Source organism: Tachysurus vachellii, chromosome 14 (genome assembly GCF_030014155.1).
Source record: "Tachysurus vachellii isolate PV-2020 chromosome 14, HZAU_Pvac_v1, whole genome shotgun sequence".
NCBI lineage: Eukaryota > Metazoa > Chordata > Actinopteri > Siluriformes > Bagridae > Tachysurus > Tachysurus vachellii.
In genome coordinates, this window is record NC_083473.1 from 23,627,318 (window position 1) to 23,644,817 (window position 17,500).

The 17,500-nt window shown below is 40.7% G+C and overlaps 2 protein-coding genes across 3 annotated transcripts in view; both read right to left on the reverse strand.

The window, feature by feature from the left end:
• Nucleotides 1–6,915: 6,915 nt before the first annotated feature.
• Nucleotides 6,916–8,239, reverse strand: szl (sizzled). Its single transcript, XM_060887442.1, has 4 exons — nt 7,959–8,239; nt 7,653–7,822; nt 7,452–7,544; nt 6,916–7,226 (listed from the first exon to the last, which is right to left on the reverse strand). Exons 1-4 carry the CDS (start codon nt 8,237–8,239, stop codon nt 6,916–6,918), a joined length of 855 nt encoding a protein of 284 aa, XP_060743425.1.
• A 3,197-nt stretch (nt 8,240–11,436) lies between these two features.
• mov10l1 (Mov10 like RNA helicase 1) overlaps nt 11,437–17,500 on the reverse strand; it is a 15,951-nt gene continuing 9,887 nt past the window's right edge. For both annotated transcript variants that reach the window (XM_060887494.1, XM_060887495.1), the window contains exons 17-27: nt 16,781–16,962; nt 16,016–16,162; nt 14,531–14,652; nt 14,312–14,411; nt 13,932–14,078; nt 13,471–13,644; nt 13,143–13,292; nt 12,486–12,593; nt 11,872–12,012; nt 11,668–11,759; nt 11,437–11,487 (exon numbers count right to left, since the gene is read on the reverse strand). In XM_060887494.1, the coding sequence (XP_060743477.1) occupies nt 11,463–11,487; nt 11,668–11,759; nt 11,872–12,012; nt 12,486–12,593; nt 13,143–13,292; nt 13,471–13,644; nt 13,932–14,078; nt 14,312–14,411; nt 14,531–14,652; nt 16,016–16,162; nt 16,781–16,962 (1,388 nt within the window). In that variant the 3' untranslated portion in view covers nt 11,437–11,462. The remainder of the gene's footprint in view (nt 11,488–11,667; nt 11,760–11,871; nt 12,013–12,485; nt 12,594–13,142; nt 13,293–13,470; nt 13,645–13,931; nt 14,079–14,311; nt 14,412–14,530; nt 14,653–16,015; nt 16,163–16,780; nt 16,963–17,500) is intronic.

A 17,500-nucleotide genomic window follows, 5' to 3' on the forward strand; every position in this document is an offset into this window, starting at 1 on the left:
GATTTGGGAAAGGTTCACTGCTCTGGGATCAGTATAGAAATCTAACTTAGAGTTCATTGCTGTGGTGAAAAATGGCAGCGGGGTCGCGTGTGTGCGGACCGACTGAAAGAGCTAATTGGTCACGGGGCAAAGCGGCATTGTGTGTCTGGGGGGTGCTGTGGGAAAGTGTCAAGCCACTAAAAAGATTTCAGAGGGGTTTTTTTTCTCCAAGGAAGAGGGCATGCAAGAAGGTGGGTAGGTGGGTAACATTTTGCTACCTTAATTGTCAAACTTTATAGCGCTTTCATATTAAGCCTTCTCAGGTATCATCAATGTTTAACTAAACTCGAAGAATAAATCGTTTTGGAAATATTTTATGTCCCTGTATGAAGATTTTGCAATAGCTCACTTTTTTCCTGCATTGTACAAAGTAAATGACTCAAAACATCATTATATTACATGCTTTAAATACAATTTTCTATTAACCTGCTGCAGCTTCTTCAGGCATTAGAGAGATGGTATAGCAGAGAATTCAGGCTAAGTGGAGCTCACTGAAAATGGGTCTGGTCATTATGGCGCTTTTAATATCAATTGTAACCTACTCTGGCAGAAAACAGGAGGTGTGGTTTTATTGTGCTCTCTCTCTAATACCCTCTCTCTCAATTGATATGTGTGTGTGTGTGTGTGTGTGTGTGTGTGTGTGGTACACGGTAATAAAAGCATTCCCCCCGGGTAAATAGGCATGATTGATGAATAAGCTATAGCTATGCAGTGCTGTGCGTATTAGGGAAGAATTAGCTATTAGTTATAGAAACACTCACTTTGTGTGTGTGTGTGTGTGTGTGTGTGTGTGTGTGTGTGTGTGTGTGGGAGGATAATATACTCACTGCAGAGAAGAGGAGGAGAGCACGTCAGTGGGCTGGAGCCGCTATAACAGGGGTGAACAAGTGAAGACCCACACAACAGCACACCACTCAACACTGCACAGAGAGGAATAATCAGTGTTTTTTTTAAATCATACAGGATTTTTAACAGTGTAAACAAGTATAAATAAATAAATGCATAGATAAATAAAGTTAAAGTTTTCAAATTAGTGATTAGATTTCATTGAAAAATTCATAGTTCGTGATTACACGTAAACATTGTAGCCCGATGATTAGCATCGAATGTTAGCATAGCACAACATCACATTTGACACTCTCTCGCGCTCTCTTTTAATGAATTAAAAGATATTATACTTATGGTGCTTTTGGGACCTTCTGCTCTGAACTGTTGTGCTGTTTTGTCTGAATGGTTTCATCAGAATCCAGCATTTTTTGGTAAAAATTGAACTTCTCAAGCCTTCGTTTTAAATTTTTATTTATAGCTATGAAAGATGTTAGGTTTAGGGCATCTGTACCATCTATACCATCTATACCATCTATACCATCCGAAAGCACATCAGTTTCTCTCTGTCTTAGAAGCGTGATTTAATAAAAATGTAGATGATATTATAAAGAATTAATAAATAAAAATTATTTGAAAAGGTTTCGAATATTAACAAAAAAGGAAGTTATTTACTCTTAGCCGTTCGATGCAACAAAACTTCATGCACATGAATGACCTACAGGTTTGTTTGTTTTTTGTTAAATCATTCTTAATGTTAGTCAGATACTGATCCAAAATAAAAAAATATTTGTTTGATATTAAAAAGGTGCGATTTTCCATTTCTAGGTAGGATTATATTTGACAGTGAACTTGATAACGATCCTGACAGCGTTGTAATGAATTTCACTTCGTTACGGTTCATTTTGTTAATTTATTTAAGGTGTAATATGTATAATGTTATATAAATAAAAGATTCAGTCTTGAACATTAATACATTTATACAATTTTGAAAGTTTAACTACTAATAACTGCTATAGCTTAAAAGCCAGAATGTTACGTTCACGTGGTTCAAAAACAACGAATATTACACTAAGGTACAAAGCAATCACAAGAATTTTCATCATGTTGTTTTCTTATTGATAAAATCTAATCTAATCTAATCTAAAATCTGAATAAGTCTTCAAATACACATAATTACATTTAAAAAAGGCTACGATGATCACCGTCACTTGACTTCTTACCTGAACGTGTCTGGAGTGTCTCTCTCTCCAGCTCTTGGTGAGTGTTACTCAGATGAGCATGTGAAGGCACCCAGGAGCTTTTAGGAGCAAGTCCCCGTGGCCCACACACCAGCGTAGAAAGGCATCTTTTCTGGTTGACAGCAGGTATAACCTGTGCAGGGGGTGATTTATTGTCAGGACGAAGCAGATTATCAATAAGAAAACTCTTCCCTGAATTGCCAAATCCAAGATGTCGTGATGGAGATTCAGCCATTGCTCCCCGGTTCCCTCGTTATCATGAACTTGCTCCTTCTGAGTAAGCTCCAGAGCTCTTTGCAAAGTTTGTCCCAACTACTAACATTTTCCTGAAAGACCAACAGGGTAAACTTCATTAAAAGGCAGAAGGAAAACAATAACTCCTTTCCCTCTTTTGCTTTTGGGCGTACGTTACTGAGTCCTGATTGGCTGAGCTCCTTCAGTGTGATTGTGAAAGGCGATAAGAGTGGAGCCTTTCTGGAGGACAGAAGGTGGGACCGCTTCATTCATTATGTCAAAGTGGCCATTAAATGATAGACACTGGAGACAATGGACTCCTGACCAAAGTTTAACTTGCACACGAAACGGAGTCCCGGAGCAGTAAATAGTTGTGTCTTTTTCAGAGCCATTTATTCAAAAAGCCCATCAAGAGTCAGACTATAAAACTATCCGCCTCACAGTCTATCACTTCTTATTATACACAACTCAACTGCCTGGCGTTTTATAGCTGTTTACAGTATAGATTTATTTACTACCACATATTTTTTTGGCAAAGACAGAATGTCAGATTGCATCATCTAAAATTTTCCTCTGAATCTCTGAATCACTTGCAGCGCTTCTATATACAGTAAGTCAGTTCCAGTCCAGTCCACATCATGCACTAAAATCTGACAAGAGAGTGATTTCATCAACATGACAGCTGAAGCCTTATTCCATATATTCCCTGTCAGTCTCTGCTCACCTCACAGAGCTACAGGATCAAAATGACTGACGAAGTTGTCAAGAATATATTTAATGCATGAAATTGAAATAAGTCTAGTTTGAGTTTGATACTGACAAAAAAAAAATTAAAGATACCGAGCCTCGTTACGTGTCTCGTCCTGTTTCACCTACCGCAGCGTGTAATAATGCTATATATCATTTATTAAATTATCACATTATTATTACATCCTAAATAAATGTATTTCTAAGTCTTAAAATTGAAAGTCGTCCTTCGGCTTTTCGATGTTTCTTTTTAGCTGCTAAACGTGAACGATATTCACCAGATAAATTTTTTTATAAATTGGTAAACAAAAATACAGCAAATTTGACTTTGCTTCGACTGAGATTAGATATCAGAGGCACAAATATCCCTACAAACCGCTAAACATTACGACAGCTTGTAAGTCCACTTTACGGTGAAGTGCGATCGGTATGAAACCATTCTTTAGGTATAAGAGCCTTTTGAACAGGAACGGGGTCTCCAGCAGGGCAAAAGTGAGCAGAAACAGCACTGGCTAAACAGAGCCCTAAACAGGCATGTCCCAGTGCAAGGGGCGCTGGGGGATTTCTGTGGGGTAAAACATCACCTCATGCTGGGCATGGTAATCAGCCCAGACAGCCAGGCCCTTTGTGCCTCAGCCACAGAGCCAAAGGGCGCTTGTAATCAAATTTGCAGTTTTATCCCCCTCGCTGGTGGAGGACCTGCCGTCTGGTGATGAATATGTAATGTGTTTACGGTTAACTATGAGGAGTTGTTCGACTGAGGTGGGCTTTTGGGTGGATACCAACGAAGGATTAAGATATGAGTGCTATGGAGCGAGGAAACCAGAGGCATTGAAACACACACACATCTTTACTACTCAGTGCTTGACTTTATACCACAAAGGACTGTTATGCTGTAAATCAGTTTTCAATAAACTAAACATCAAAAAAAAAAAAAGGATGTGATGGTAATTAACGCAAGCTTTAAATTCCTTGTAAGGTAAAGTTCCCATAGCGGTAACGGGATTTGCCGAAGGTGAGATTTAATTAATTAATCTTTCCAGTTGCCTCAAAGTGATCTCTAAAATAATCCTGACACACATAAAACTCGTCTCATCTCACATTCTTTCCCCTTGCCGGACATCAAGTGTCTCTCGATCGCTTCCACGGTGCATGGCTTTGCCAAATGGGAACGTCAGAACTGTTGTCCTATTATGATCTCAGAGCTCTCATCCACCGCTTCATGTGAATCCATTTGAAGTCCCTCACCATTTTTTTTAAGAAAAGTGAAAGAAAATGAGAGGCCTTATAGAAGAGCCATAAAGAGTAAGCTCACATCCAGTGCTCAGTGGACCAGCTGTGAGAGGTCTCCTTCTCCTTTTCTCTCTCCGACCCCTTAAAAACAGAGCACACTCAATAGCCTTTCCCCCCAATGGCACTTCATATTGTCAATGGTGGGCCAGACTCCATGAATTAGAGCGGACAATGCGGTGAAGCCTGGCACTGAGGCGGCTTTTTGTGGCTCAGTACGGAAGTTTCTAATGTGCTCTCTCCCTATTGTGTCTATGGAGTCATAATGAGGTAGCAAAGGAGAATGAATTGCAGCAACCCTGTTCACATTTGCTAGCTACTCTCTCACACACACACACACACACACACACACACACAGACCCACACAAAAGACTCTGGGAGACCCAGAAGGATGTTGCCACATTCCAAGTGTGCACAATAAAGACAGCTTGAACAAATTAAATTGAACCAAATCCTATAAGGGTTGAATGGAAATAGGACATTAAAAAAATAGAAGGTTGTTAAAAAAAAATAATAATAAATTAAATAAATAAACTAGAACTTAAATAATGGAAGTAGGTTAATTTAATAATTACTGACTTTATTCTGCGCTCCAAACACTTAGAGGTTTTATAAATAAGCCGTAACAATACTGTAAAGGAAAAAAAAACACCAATGTTATATCACCGTATACAGCTGAATGTTTGTTTCGGATATAATAATATAAAAAATCAAACGCCGACAAATGTGAACAAACAGCAACAATTCAAATACAAATTTATCAACTGCAGCATACTAAGAAAATTATGGTGTTTTTTTTTTTTGCATTTTAAAAATACAGAAACTATTTTAGTGTCATGATTGCAATGAGCTGGCATATTCAGGGTGTACTCCTGCATCGCACCCGCTGTCCCCAGGACAAACTGTGGATCCTGACCAGAATAAAGCTGATACCGAAGATGAGTGAGTGAATAAAAAGAGCGACGTGTTCATTTTCTTCTTTTTTACTTATTTACTCCTCTGGAAAAAAGATGCTGGCTGACAGAAAAATTACAGCTGAAAAAGTGTTTTTATTTGAGGTTCATTCTTAGTCTTTAAAAACTAACTCCGCTGTTATTCCCTGGAACATTCTATTAATCCCTGTGACCCATAATAACCCTCAGAATCCACATTAGTATTAAGCACTATATTGTTTCTTTACGATATATGTGAAGTCATGTGAAGTCCTTTTAACATTTCTTAAATATGCCAAAAAACAGGCTTTACAACATGCTGAATAGAAATAAATAGATTAATACTGTATGTATCTATCTGCTCCTTGACAGGTTTAGGTGTTTGAAAGATGCTTTAGAGTTTCAAACAAAAAAACCCATATGCATGAAGAAAAATTAGTGCTTCGTCTTTTTGGTGCTTGTAGGGCCTCAGTTTGCTCTCAAAACAATTCAATTCACTAAACTAACTCTCACTCACTCACTCATTTTCTACCGCTTATCCGAACTACCTCGGGTCACGGGGAGCCTGTGCCTATCTCAGGCGTCATCGGGCATCAAGGCAGGATACACCCTGGACGGAGTGCCAACCCATCACAGGACACACACACACACACACTCTCATTCACTCACGCACTCACACACTACGGACAATTTTCCAGAGATGCCAATCAACCTACCATGCATGTCTTTGGACCGGAGGAGGAAACCGGAGTACCCGGAGGAAACCCCTGAGGGACGGAGAGAACATGCAAACTCCACACACACAAGGCGGAGGCGGGAATCGAACCCCCAACCCTGGAGGTGTGAGGCGAACTAAACCCCCCACTAAACTCACTAAAATTTTTAATTTTATTTTATCACTCTGCTTTGTGTGTGAAAATCACAGGATATCAGGACTTATAGAAAAACTCAAACTGTCCAACCAACAATCATACCACACTCTCTCTCTCGGTCTCTCTCTCTCTCTCTCACACACACACACACACACACACGAGATCACCATTTTCCACATTCTGAAGGTTGATGTGAACATTACAGCATTGCATTACACTGACCAGACTATGAGGTGTCCTGGTGTTCCTAATACTGGGTGGACGTAGAAACCTTGTAACACGTTAGTGTTGGAAAGTCATCGGTGCTGTGGAGCTTTTGTCTAAAGTGGGTTTCTGTAGCATCGCTGCAGCAGGAGCTCGAAATCCTGATTCGGTTCAACTGAGTTTTATTAAATGAAATAAACGAGTCCAGTGTAAAAAAAAAATCCATTAGATTACATTTATTCATATTTCGCTTACAAACACCACAAGACACACATAAATACACTAATACTTGGATAGAAAATATTATCTTTTTACAAGGCCTTTACTCAAAGGCTCGATATTTACAGAAAAAAAACGGAGTGCATTAAATTTCATGTGCTCAGAAATCGGAGCGCAAAATCTATAACCAGTGGAGACTTAAAGCTCCAAACGGAGCGCAAAACTTTTAACCAGTGAAGCTCCATAACGACCTCCATCGGTTCTCTCTTCACCTTAAGGTCTTCCTCTCCTCTATAACTGTGTATAATGTCCTCAGCACTTGTGGTGTTTCCACTTGCGGGTAGCTGCGGCTATGTGCAGGTCCTTCTTTAACCAGGGGAAAAGGTGCGTGAGCTCCACGGTGCCGTCGGAGCGCGTCGTGCCGGTGATCAGGTAGAGCTGCGCGCGTCCGGGCTTCACCAGTGCATGCGCACAGCGCAGGTTGAGCAGCAGCCATTGCTGTAGCAGGTTGTTGGTGTCGTATGGAAGCAGCGGGCCGCGCTGGATGAACTCCACCTTTCCCTCCACCTCGAGCTCTGGCTCCGATGAAGCCACGCGGCGGCGGAACAGCTTGGCTTTAACGGCTGTGCGGAAAGAAAGACTAATTAAAAAAGAGTTCTTTCCACCAGGATACACTCTTAGAATGACCAATACAACAAAAGGTGCATTAGAGTACAGCTTTATCAATTACACTTTCAACTATTTCCATGTCTGTAGACAATGACAATGGTTCAATATAATATAATATAATATAATATAATATAATATACTTCTTTGCAGTAAATAATGATTTGAATGATTTTGCTTACCAAAGTCAGTAAGACAAAGGGCATCCATCACTGTCTTCAGAGAAGGAAGCTCATCTACTGGAGGACACGACTGACATACAGGCTTGGGGAGATCTGGATATTAAAAGACAGACACGGTTGAATCAGTATGCATTTTAAACTTTTACTTGTTAAACAAAAACAAAATATACTTAACACATTAGAGAAGTCTAGAGAACTGACCTTTAGAGAACCTGCTGATATGTTTGGGCAGTGGTGTGAGACACATGTCGTCTTGAGCGGGGAAACGATCACAGTCCAGTTCTTCAGGCCATTGATGGCCGTGGCAAGCCAAGACTGGAGCACAGCTGTCCCTCACAGCCAGACACAGACTTCGACAAGGCTGGATAAAACTTCAGAGAGAGCAAAATTGTACACGATTACTAACATGCAAGAAAGACTGTAATAGTAAAAGTCTTAAGAAGCAACTTGTTGGCAGTTAAGATAGAAGATATCATCTAAAACTAGGGTGCAATATAGAATACTTACGTGTCTAGGCAGACAGGAGCGATAAGAGAGCAGATAAAGGTTTGGGCCTGAGGGTGGCACCCTGTCTGCAGCAGGGAACGCCAGTCGTTGGAGCGTGGCACCACCTCACTCTCCAGGCTGCTATCGCCCAGGAGGTTAGGCAGTCGCATCTCTGAGTAGCCCACATCATGACACACACTCAGCTGGCGAGGTATGGGTATGCAGCGGGTAGACTGGCCCAAGTCAAAAGCGCTGATCTGGGCCAAAAGAGTTAAGGCAAGCAGGGCAGTGAAGAGAGCCATAGTTCCAGGAGGAGAGGATGGTCCTGTCAGAAAGCAAGGTCCTGTGCTGAGGATAAAGGTGGACTGATGCTGAGTGAGGATTTCTTGGCTTATATACAGCGAGAGCAGACTTAGCCGGGGTTGTTATCAACGACCTATCAAACAGGCGCAGACGACGCGTCAAGCAGGCGATAACAACGTGCAGACGCAGGGGGAGAGGGAGAAGGAGGGGGCATTAAATAAACAATCAGAGACTTAGGGTACTTGATCCCTCTCAGCCCATTACATGATGGACACTGTAGTAATCTGTACACGTATTTAGCTGGAGGATATATGTTTGAATAAGAAATTTCATTAAACTTATTTTTAAGATCAGTTTATTAAATCCATTTGATTTTAGATAAAGTATAGTAGACTGAGAAGTACTTACTGTAACACCAACCATTCAGAAATCATTGCTAGCTCTACATATCAATGTCTTTACAAATACAATTCTTTAAATTTTTTTCAGTTGTTTATTGTGAATAAAACGGTGGAGATGTAATGCATGAGGTCCAGATGTTGACTTCAGATATGAGCACACGTTTGCCCAGTATCTACACAGCAGATGTGGAATACAGCAGGTCATTTTTCTTTAATAGAGAGAGAGAGAGAGAGAGAAGAGAGAAAAAAATTGAAAGGGATAACAACTGAACGACACAATACACAGACGTTTTATTTTAAGGAATTATATCTCCGATGTAAAGTAAAATAGCTAAAATAGCTTCTTGTCTTGTAGGGAGGGGGCTGGTGGACAGACAGGCAGTCTCCTAACTGATGACAGTTACTCTGTCTCCCCATGTTAATTTGAGCTTCCCTGACCTAAGAGACTTCACCATACAGCCTGTCTCCCATTAGAGCAGCCTTGTCTGCAGTCTACCTGGCCACTACGCCACCTTTGATCTAGCGAAATAGGGAGCCATTCGTATTCAAATGTTAAATGAGACACCACTTAGCTACCGTGCCTCCCTAATCCTTACATGAATCGGCTTACTGTCTACATGACGGACTCGGCTCTCATTATGTAGAGCAATGGATTATCCCACATTAGCCGACAACTCTTCTTCAGTACGTCTTAAGCTTTGGTATTAATGGTCTATTCTGGCCATATAATGTTTCTCAGTGAGATGCCCCAGTTTATATGGTCCTACATCAAACTGGAGATGTGTAGGCTTGTACACATTTAAAAGCTTTCTTCAATGATCATTAGTTGATCAAAAGACTCTGAAGAAACCACCAGTAGGAAAAAAAGCTTCATGCCATAAACATCTCCCATCTACAGCTTGTATATTGCTCTGTCTCCGATATATAAAGCTTCCGAGAGTCGAAGGCGTCCGTCGGCAACCATTTCAACTGTTACCATCTATACGAGAACTTTATTCCTGGCCCCAGTTTTCAGACAAGGACCCGAACTAAAGTACTCAATGAAAGCAATCAGGCAGAGTAGACGGTGTGATTATTGTTAGAACTTGTGGTGCCATTTGAAGTGAATTAGGGGGGAAATGTTATCCATGCCACCGTGTGCCTTCTCCCAGTCTCCCGGTCCCTCACTGCTCGAGTCTCCAGCCCTGTCACCCCGGCCCCAGCCTCGATGGCCCCTTTACTGCCCTGGCTCAAGGTGATGTAGACGGCAGTTAGCAAGGGGACCTAACTGGGCAATTAGAGACACAGGCCCATTTTAGAAAACAATAGAGGCCCCCTTCTCTCATTGTAATACCCCCAGGAGCATGTTTGTCTATCTAATAGCTCTCCTGCCCCTTTTTAGGTATTATGTTTGTGTTGTTAATGTTTGGCCATCCTAAGGAACACTAATGGGACCCATACAAGATCGTCTGTCAAAGCTTCTTGACTAAGTCGGCTCAGACTTTTATTATTTATTTTTGTTACAATTTGCATTACGCACATCATTAATATAGCACGGATAGACTGATAGTTCGTTTAGCTACAGATAAATTAGCAATACTTAACAGATGATAAGGATTATGAACTAGTATTTGTATTTCCAGACAAGATCTCGATTTATCTTTATAAATCCTAGAAATATTTTGACCACACACACACACACACACACACACACACACGTGATGTACAAGCAAGATTTTGTTTTATTGTTGTATACAACATGGTATAGAATGTTTTTCGAGGTTGCCTGATTTACGTTAGCCGATTAATATTAACCAGACGATTATAGTCACGCTTAAACATTAAGTGGTAACCGAGTAAAGGTTGAATCGTTGGTTTTACCTTACGGATTAAATTAAAGATAAAAAAAAAATAATAATAATAATTACTTAAGAAAGAACACAACTCTGATTATTCTCAGTTAAGGACACCAGGAGCACAGTAGACCCATAAAGACAAGCGTAACACAAGACACACACCTGAGTGTCAGACTGGTTTCAGACAGCTTACTCACACCAGAGTTTTACATCAAAGAGCAGTCATGTAGTCAGACCTACTCTGATAAAAGCAGTCTCCTCCTCAATCATTACAACCTCTCCGACACATACATGCTACATACACTGTACTTCCTTTACTTTAACATACAGTAATGAAAGAATCTTAACAAATCAAAAATGAAATATGTTCGTCCCTCTTCTTACAAAGTGTTCAAGACTGCAGACCTTCATGCTGTCAAAAAAAAAAATCTGGGTAAATATTAACACAACAAACTTATTTATTTTGCAAGTTACTCTACACAACCCCGACGTCTAGTCTCTAGGTCTCTTTATCCTCTCTGTCTCTACAAATAGTTATTGGCACTCAATTGTCGTATACAGACTCGGTCATGGAGACGCTGCCACGCCGAGACGTTCAGACGTAGGACTGTCTGGAACCTACAGACACTGACTCTGACGGAGAGACAGGCCTTTATGTTAGAAACCAGAAACGTCATTCGTTTTAAAAATACGTGAATGTGTTCTGAAGACAACAAAAGAACATCTAAAGACTTTCGTGCATCTACCTTTAAACCGAAGTGCACGCAATTGACCTTCCCTAAATAGAACTTAAGAACTTCCGGAACTCTATTTAACATAAACCTGTAAGATAAACCTATCATTTAACCTGTAAGACCTGCAGGCTATAGAACGCAAATTATATTAAGAAAACTAACTGTAAAGGCCGAAGTAAAAAAGTAATAACTGAGACGGTAATTAAATTTTTTATTAGAAACACAACATTACAGCATATCCAGTTCAGAAACCTACTTCTCCTCTTCAGAAACAGCTCTGCGGAGGAAAAAAAAAATGACTCCAATAATTAATGGGTGATATTTTTATACAGACTACATTTTTAATTTTTAAGACTACAGGCAAAGATTTATAGTATATTTGTATATATAGACTTTATTTATTTATTTATTCTGCAGTGCCTGTCTAAGAGTAAAGATGAGCGCATAAGAGATTCACCTATCAGGAACTTGCAGGGAGACAGGAGGGTCACAGCCAATGAATGCGCCGTTCTCATAGGCATACTGCAGCAGTGCATGAAAACATGGGTCCTGTACCACACACACACACACACACTCATTATTAATTCGACAGGCATGGACAGTATCAAGCCTAAAGAGATGCTACAGAACATGTTTACGTTCTGATGTAACGTAATACTACCTTGATCAGCACGTGGGGGTTACCGATAACGATAAGAAGAGCTTTCGGTCGCGTGATGGCGACGTTGAAGCGTTTGGGGTTGGACAGAAAGCCCAGTGCCCTCTGAAGTTCACTGCTAGGTATCACCTCATTGGAGCGCACCTGAGGATTTAGAAATAAGGTGAAAGGAAAGCACAAATTATTTGTTTTTAAATCAAAATTTCTAATAAAAATAAATAAATTTTTATACAATTAAAAAAAAAAGAAATTTAAGACTTCTACAGTCTCCTGATGGCCCCTTACTGACTGACATGCTCGTGCACACACACACACACACACACACCTTTAATTAAATATAAGAAATTATGTCTGTAAGCCACGTCTCCAGAGATTAGTTGCTGGTTTAGTCGTCAAGTTGAAATTAGTTCAAAAAACACAAACCACCAATAACAAGGAATAAAAGACCAAGTAGATTATGAGCCTGTTTAAAATCCCACGTTGGCTCATTCGCTATCCACTAGAGGGCTCTAGGTTTAAAAAGGAATCTTTACAGGAAATTTATCTGATCCTAATATATTTTCTGATCCTGAATCAAGAGTTGGTTTAAGGTCTACGGGAGTAAAGCAGCATGTTACCGTAGTGAGAATGATTACTAAGAACTCCTGTCCCTGAAATTCCTCAACCGAGCCAACCTTGATGTCGGTAAGCCCGGCTCTGTGCAACAGCACTCGAATCTTTTCCACCTGATAACAAAAATGAAGAGAGAGAGAGAGAGAGAAAAAAAAAGTTTTTCATGCACACAGTAAATAAGGGCCTTTTTACACCTGGTCACTTCATGTGTTTTCTGTGATCCGATAGCTATCCGATGGTAAAAAGACCAGGTCTAAATGCCCTCCGAAACGTTTTGGAGACGGATATAAATCCGACAGTACAAACCCCTTCAGGAGGTGGTCTGGGACGTGTTTCAGATGAAACTGGACAGGTGTAAATGAATGTGGTTGTTCAAGCCACATACATCAGCGCTATACTCCTCCCAAACGGAAGTATGTCACTCGCTGGTGACTCACGAGTCGTGCAGTTACCCTAAACATGAGGTAAAATATATTAGCATTTTGGGCTGGAGTAGAAAGATCTCATTGATATCCGATTGGCCGAGACGCGTTTACGTGGCCTAAAGTAAATGGAACAGTTTTAACAAATCAGATAGCTATCGGATCAGAGACAACACGTGAAGTGACCGGGTGTAAAAAGGCTCTAAAGGTTCACATGTACATGTGCAGACAGCACGAGACCTGTTTTTTGTAAGGAGTGATGATGCCAATGTCAGTAACTGGTATGGGTTTGTAGAGTCTTTTCGCCAACTGGCAGCAGTAAAGCATGGCCTGCACTGCTTCACCAGGGTTAAACCAGGATGGGTTCGAGCCTTCTCTCATCTCTGTGCCCTAAAGAGGATACACAGAGACACAAAATGGAGTCATTTTTCTAAGAACATGCACTTGACATGACTTAATGAGAAACAGAGACACCATAGATGCTGTACAATTCTGTATATTTTAAGGTTTAAACCACATCACGCCAGTTAACATAATCAAAGGCAGGGAAAAAAAAAAAAAAGTGCACCCTGACTCCGTGGAAGACGAAGGGGAAGCCCTTGGTCGGAAGGCGGCTCCAGTGACAAAGCGAGTCCACGACAGCTCTCTGTGAGCGTACACACAGCTCACCGCCGTAGAACAGATTAGACGGTAGCTCCAGCAACACCTCGTGGGAGCGGTAGTTATACACCAGCTTTGTCACCTTAAAACAAATTATAACACTGCAGTTCTCCAAAGGAAAAGACAACATTACGTAAACACACACACACACACACACATATATATATATATATATGTATACACACACACTAGTGATACAATCTACTGTAGTAGTAAATATCTAATATAGCTTTCTAAATATTTAACAGCAATGACCAATTAATTTACACTGCAGTAAAATTGAACATGTGATTTTAGTCACAACTTTTCTTTCCTGAACTTGCAGAAAGGAACATTTTTGTGGTAAACTTTTTTTTTTTTTTTCCTCACCAGTAACGGGTTGTAGCCCTTCTCAGTGAGGGAATACAGAGGGCAGGCCATCAGTCTCTCGAGCAGAGACACTCCAAGTCCGAAGGTTTCCGCTAGTTTCGACTTCACTACTGGACCCAACTGCTTTGGGTCTCCAGCCAGGACAATCTTCATGAGGAAAAAAAAAGCAAAAACAACAAACAACAAACAAATATTATCCTAAATATACTTTATTGCTCCTGTATCTATCTGCTAATTAAGATATATTATTAATGCCAATTTAAGATGATTATAAATCCAAGAATACTGGCATACGATACAAACGTTATGTATAAAAATGATGGGGTTTTTTCTTCAGATTATAGGTGTATAATACAGAGAACACAGAACGCATGTCCAACCTGTCCGGTCTTCTCAAACAACAGGCCAAGAGGAATCAGACACTCCGGCTCGGTAGCTTGACCAGCCTCGTCCAGAAAAACGTGAGTAAAATGACCAACGCTAAAAAAACAAACACGTATATATTTTGGACATTTCGGCAAAATGTTATTTCATTTTATTTTTCTACTAAGTGGGATGTATAACATTTAAAATGATAGCTCCACTCATACAGTTCTCACCGTAATCCGATCTGGTAAAACATGCCAGCGCTGGAGCAGGTGCTGACAACAATACGGTGGAAAGCAGCATGGCGTACATCCTCTCCGGCATGAGAGTACTGTTGCAACACCTCAGGGACAGACTGAAAGGATACAGAGCACTTTATCATTTCCAAACAAAACGGACCGGTTTAACAAAGCACTTAAAATGTGTGTTTAGGAATTTATACTGTAACAGACCTGCCAACCTTGGAAAAATTTACTCAAAAACTCAAAAAAGCTCAAAAACTTACTCAACTTACTTTACTTTTGAGTAGCAACTAAAAGAGTATAACGTTATGTGCGTGATCGTTTGTGTATAATATCTGCATACTATTTTAACAACTCTATGTATTGCCATAAATTAGATCTAATGAACTAAACAGTAACTTCATATCTGACAACACATACATGTGTTAATTTTCTCAGCAATAATGCAAGACTCTAGACTTCACTATGGTTTTGACTGGCTGATCATATAATAATACCTCCCTCATCATTTCTACTTTCTGCTTCTATTTCCCTGCTTTTCACAAAAAAAAAATCTGATGTCCATCAGATGTGATCTACAGGAGTCAGTAACAATCGAGTCAGAATACGATTGATATTTAAAAAATTACATTAGTTTCGTCATGTTATAGCATGACTGCGTGCTATAAAAGGGATACACAGACGATACACAGACGCTCGCGGATATTGATGTCTGCGTGCTCGCGCCAGTTTGTCTTTTCCGTTAAAGTACGACGGCAATGCGTTTACAGGCATGACTTACGTTTCCTATATAAATACTGACAAATAAAGTAAAACTTGATCTGTGCGTAAAACTTAAACTTGAGGCACAACACCGGACACTTGGGCACATGCCCCAGTAAAGGAGTCTAACGACGCCTGTGGTTCGGCAGGCTTATTAAAATGGATGAAATTCACAATTCTGGCCATTTACCTTTGAAACGTTAAGTCCTCACTTGTAAAAAAAACAGTCACTTTAAGAAGAATTGAAGACGGACAGAGACAGATGAAAACCACATTCGTTTTGACGGCTCTCTGGCGGCTGGTCGAATTATTATTTTCTCAGGTTGCTGCCCAATGCGGTTCCACCCATAGGCGCATTGCCTGGTGCGCAAATGCACAGACAGTTGAACTCAAAGGCATCGATGGTTTTTTTACAATGCGTATTTTAAAGTGACAAATCGTAGCAGCGTACTTTGATGTCTAAATGCGTATCTGCTACACAAAATGCGTAAAGGTTGGCAGGTCTGCTGTAATTAACTTGTATCGTTTATTTTCTTTGCCTTATTTAAAATTTTCCTAGTAGATCATTTAGGACCTTTGAGGAAACTTTCATGTCCAAAATAAATAGAAATAAAACCCCTAACTAAAACCTTAACATAAAACACAATGTAAATTTACCCAGTAAATATGTGGGAAATAAACAATAAATAAGTGTCCTTGTGGTAACTGCAGTACCTCCTCAATCCTGCAGGTGGCGTTAACTCGCGCCATGCTGGCAGCTTGCAGGTAGCCGCTCTCATGCAGGCGAATACAAATGAGGTCTGCGGCACTGTTAGAAGGAGCGCAAACCAACACACGACTCGCTGGCACACGGTAATACACCTGCATGCGAATGCACTCGATTAATATTTTGGACTGCAACATAATAAATAAACAGACAGACAAATAAATGCACGGAAACCGGTGGAATTGTGGAACAGAGAGCTCCAGAGGAAAAACAGGTCGGTGTCATTTCTGAGTTCATTACAGACTTAACACTAATTCCTTCCTGCCGAGGTCTTCAAAATGATCGCTGATGAAGACCTGAGCACAAAGCTGACTGAGACAATGGCAGCTAAAAGACAGTGTGATGGTCTCCAAGTGGTCTGTTTTCAGCAATCCCATGAGTCAAGGGCTGTCCATGCAGATCTGTCCTCAGCAACGTGCACCAGTAACCACTTTGTGTCAGAGAGGATATGATATTTTCAGGAACAAATACTTGGTGTTTCTGTAACCGTGTGTCTCATAATGCACACGTTGAATCGACGCTACAAAGAATTGAGGCTGTTTTGAGAGCGAAGGAAGGCACTACACAGTAACAGTATAATGTTCAGAGTGTACATTATCATTTATTTACTACAGCATAAAATAATTCCCCGTAATAGCAGACAGACGTATCGGTCAGGCGATGAGTTCTGTACGTCGCTCTGGATAAGATTAAGTGTAAATGTAAACGAGTACCTGCAGTATGGCCTCTATGAGCGTGATGGTTTTCCCTGTGCCTGGAGGGCCGAAGAGCACGTAAGGAGTTGGGCGACAGTCTGCCCTGAGGATGTGTTTGACCGCCTCCTTCTGAGCGGGGTTAAGATTACAGTTAAAGAACGTGCCTGGGTCTGGGATGGGCTTAGCCGCTGTACACAAATCTGACCAAAAAATAAGACAAGTAAAACGATTACTCAATAATTAGTAATAATAAACATAACCAAACAGTGATGGACGTGCGGTGTCAAGTTTTTTTGCGTGAGTAAACAGGCTTTAATTACAATTAAATTCTTGCACAAATGGATTCATTAAAGGTGAGGTGCACAATGTTTGAGAAACGCTTCAGAAAACTGAGTCGGGCCGACAAACAAAACAAACGTGTAGCCAATGAGCAAAAAGGGGCGTGTCTTGTCAATATGCGGCGGAGAGAGTGTTCAGTGGGCATGTGTGACATTAGCAAAAAGGGGCGTGTCTTGTCAATATGCGGCGGAGAGAGTGTTCAGTACGCATGTGTGACATTAGCATAAAGGGGCGTGTCTTGTCAATATGCGGCGGAGAGAGTGTTCAGTGCTCATGTGTGACATTAGCAGAAAGCGATTGAAACACTGACATGGCGGATACCTGCCGTTACCTCTGCCTCAGGTTCTAGGTGTCGAACGTCGTCTTCGGCGTGAAACGGAGCTAAACCTTTCACGCTAC

What these genes read in the sequence shown, in the direction of transcription:
- szl (XM_060887442.1), bottom strand. Translation starts at nt 8,239, where the DNA reads ATGGCTCTCTTCACTGCCCTGCTTGCCTTAACTCTTTTGGCCCAGATC. An exon ending in GCTCCTGTCTGCCTAGACAC is followed by an intron (nt 7,823 to 7,958) that starts GTAAGTATTCTA and finishes CTCTCTCTGAAG; the next exon opens with TTTTATCCAGCCTTGTCGAA. An exon ending in CCTTTGTCTTACTGACTTTG is followed by an intron (nt 7,227 to 7,451) that starts GTAAGCAAAATC and finishes CTTTCCGCACAG; the next exon opens with CCGTTAAAGCCAAGCTGTTC.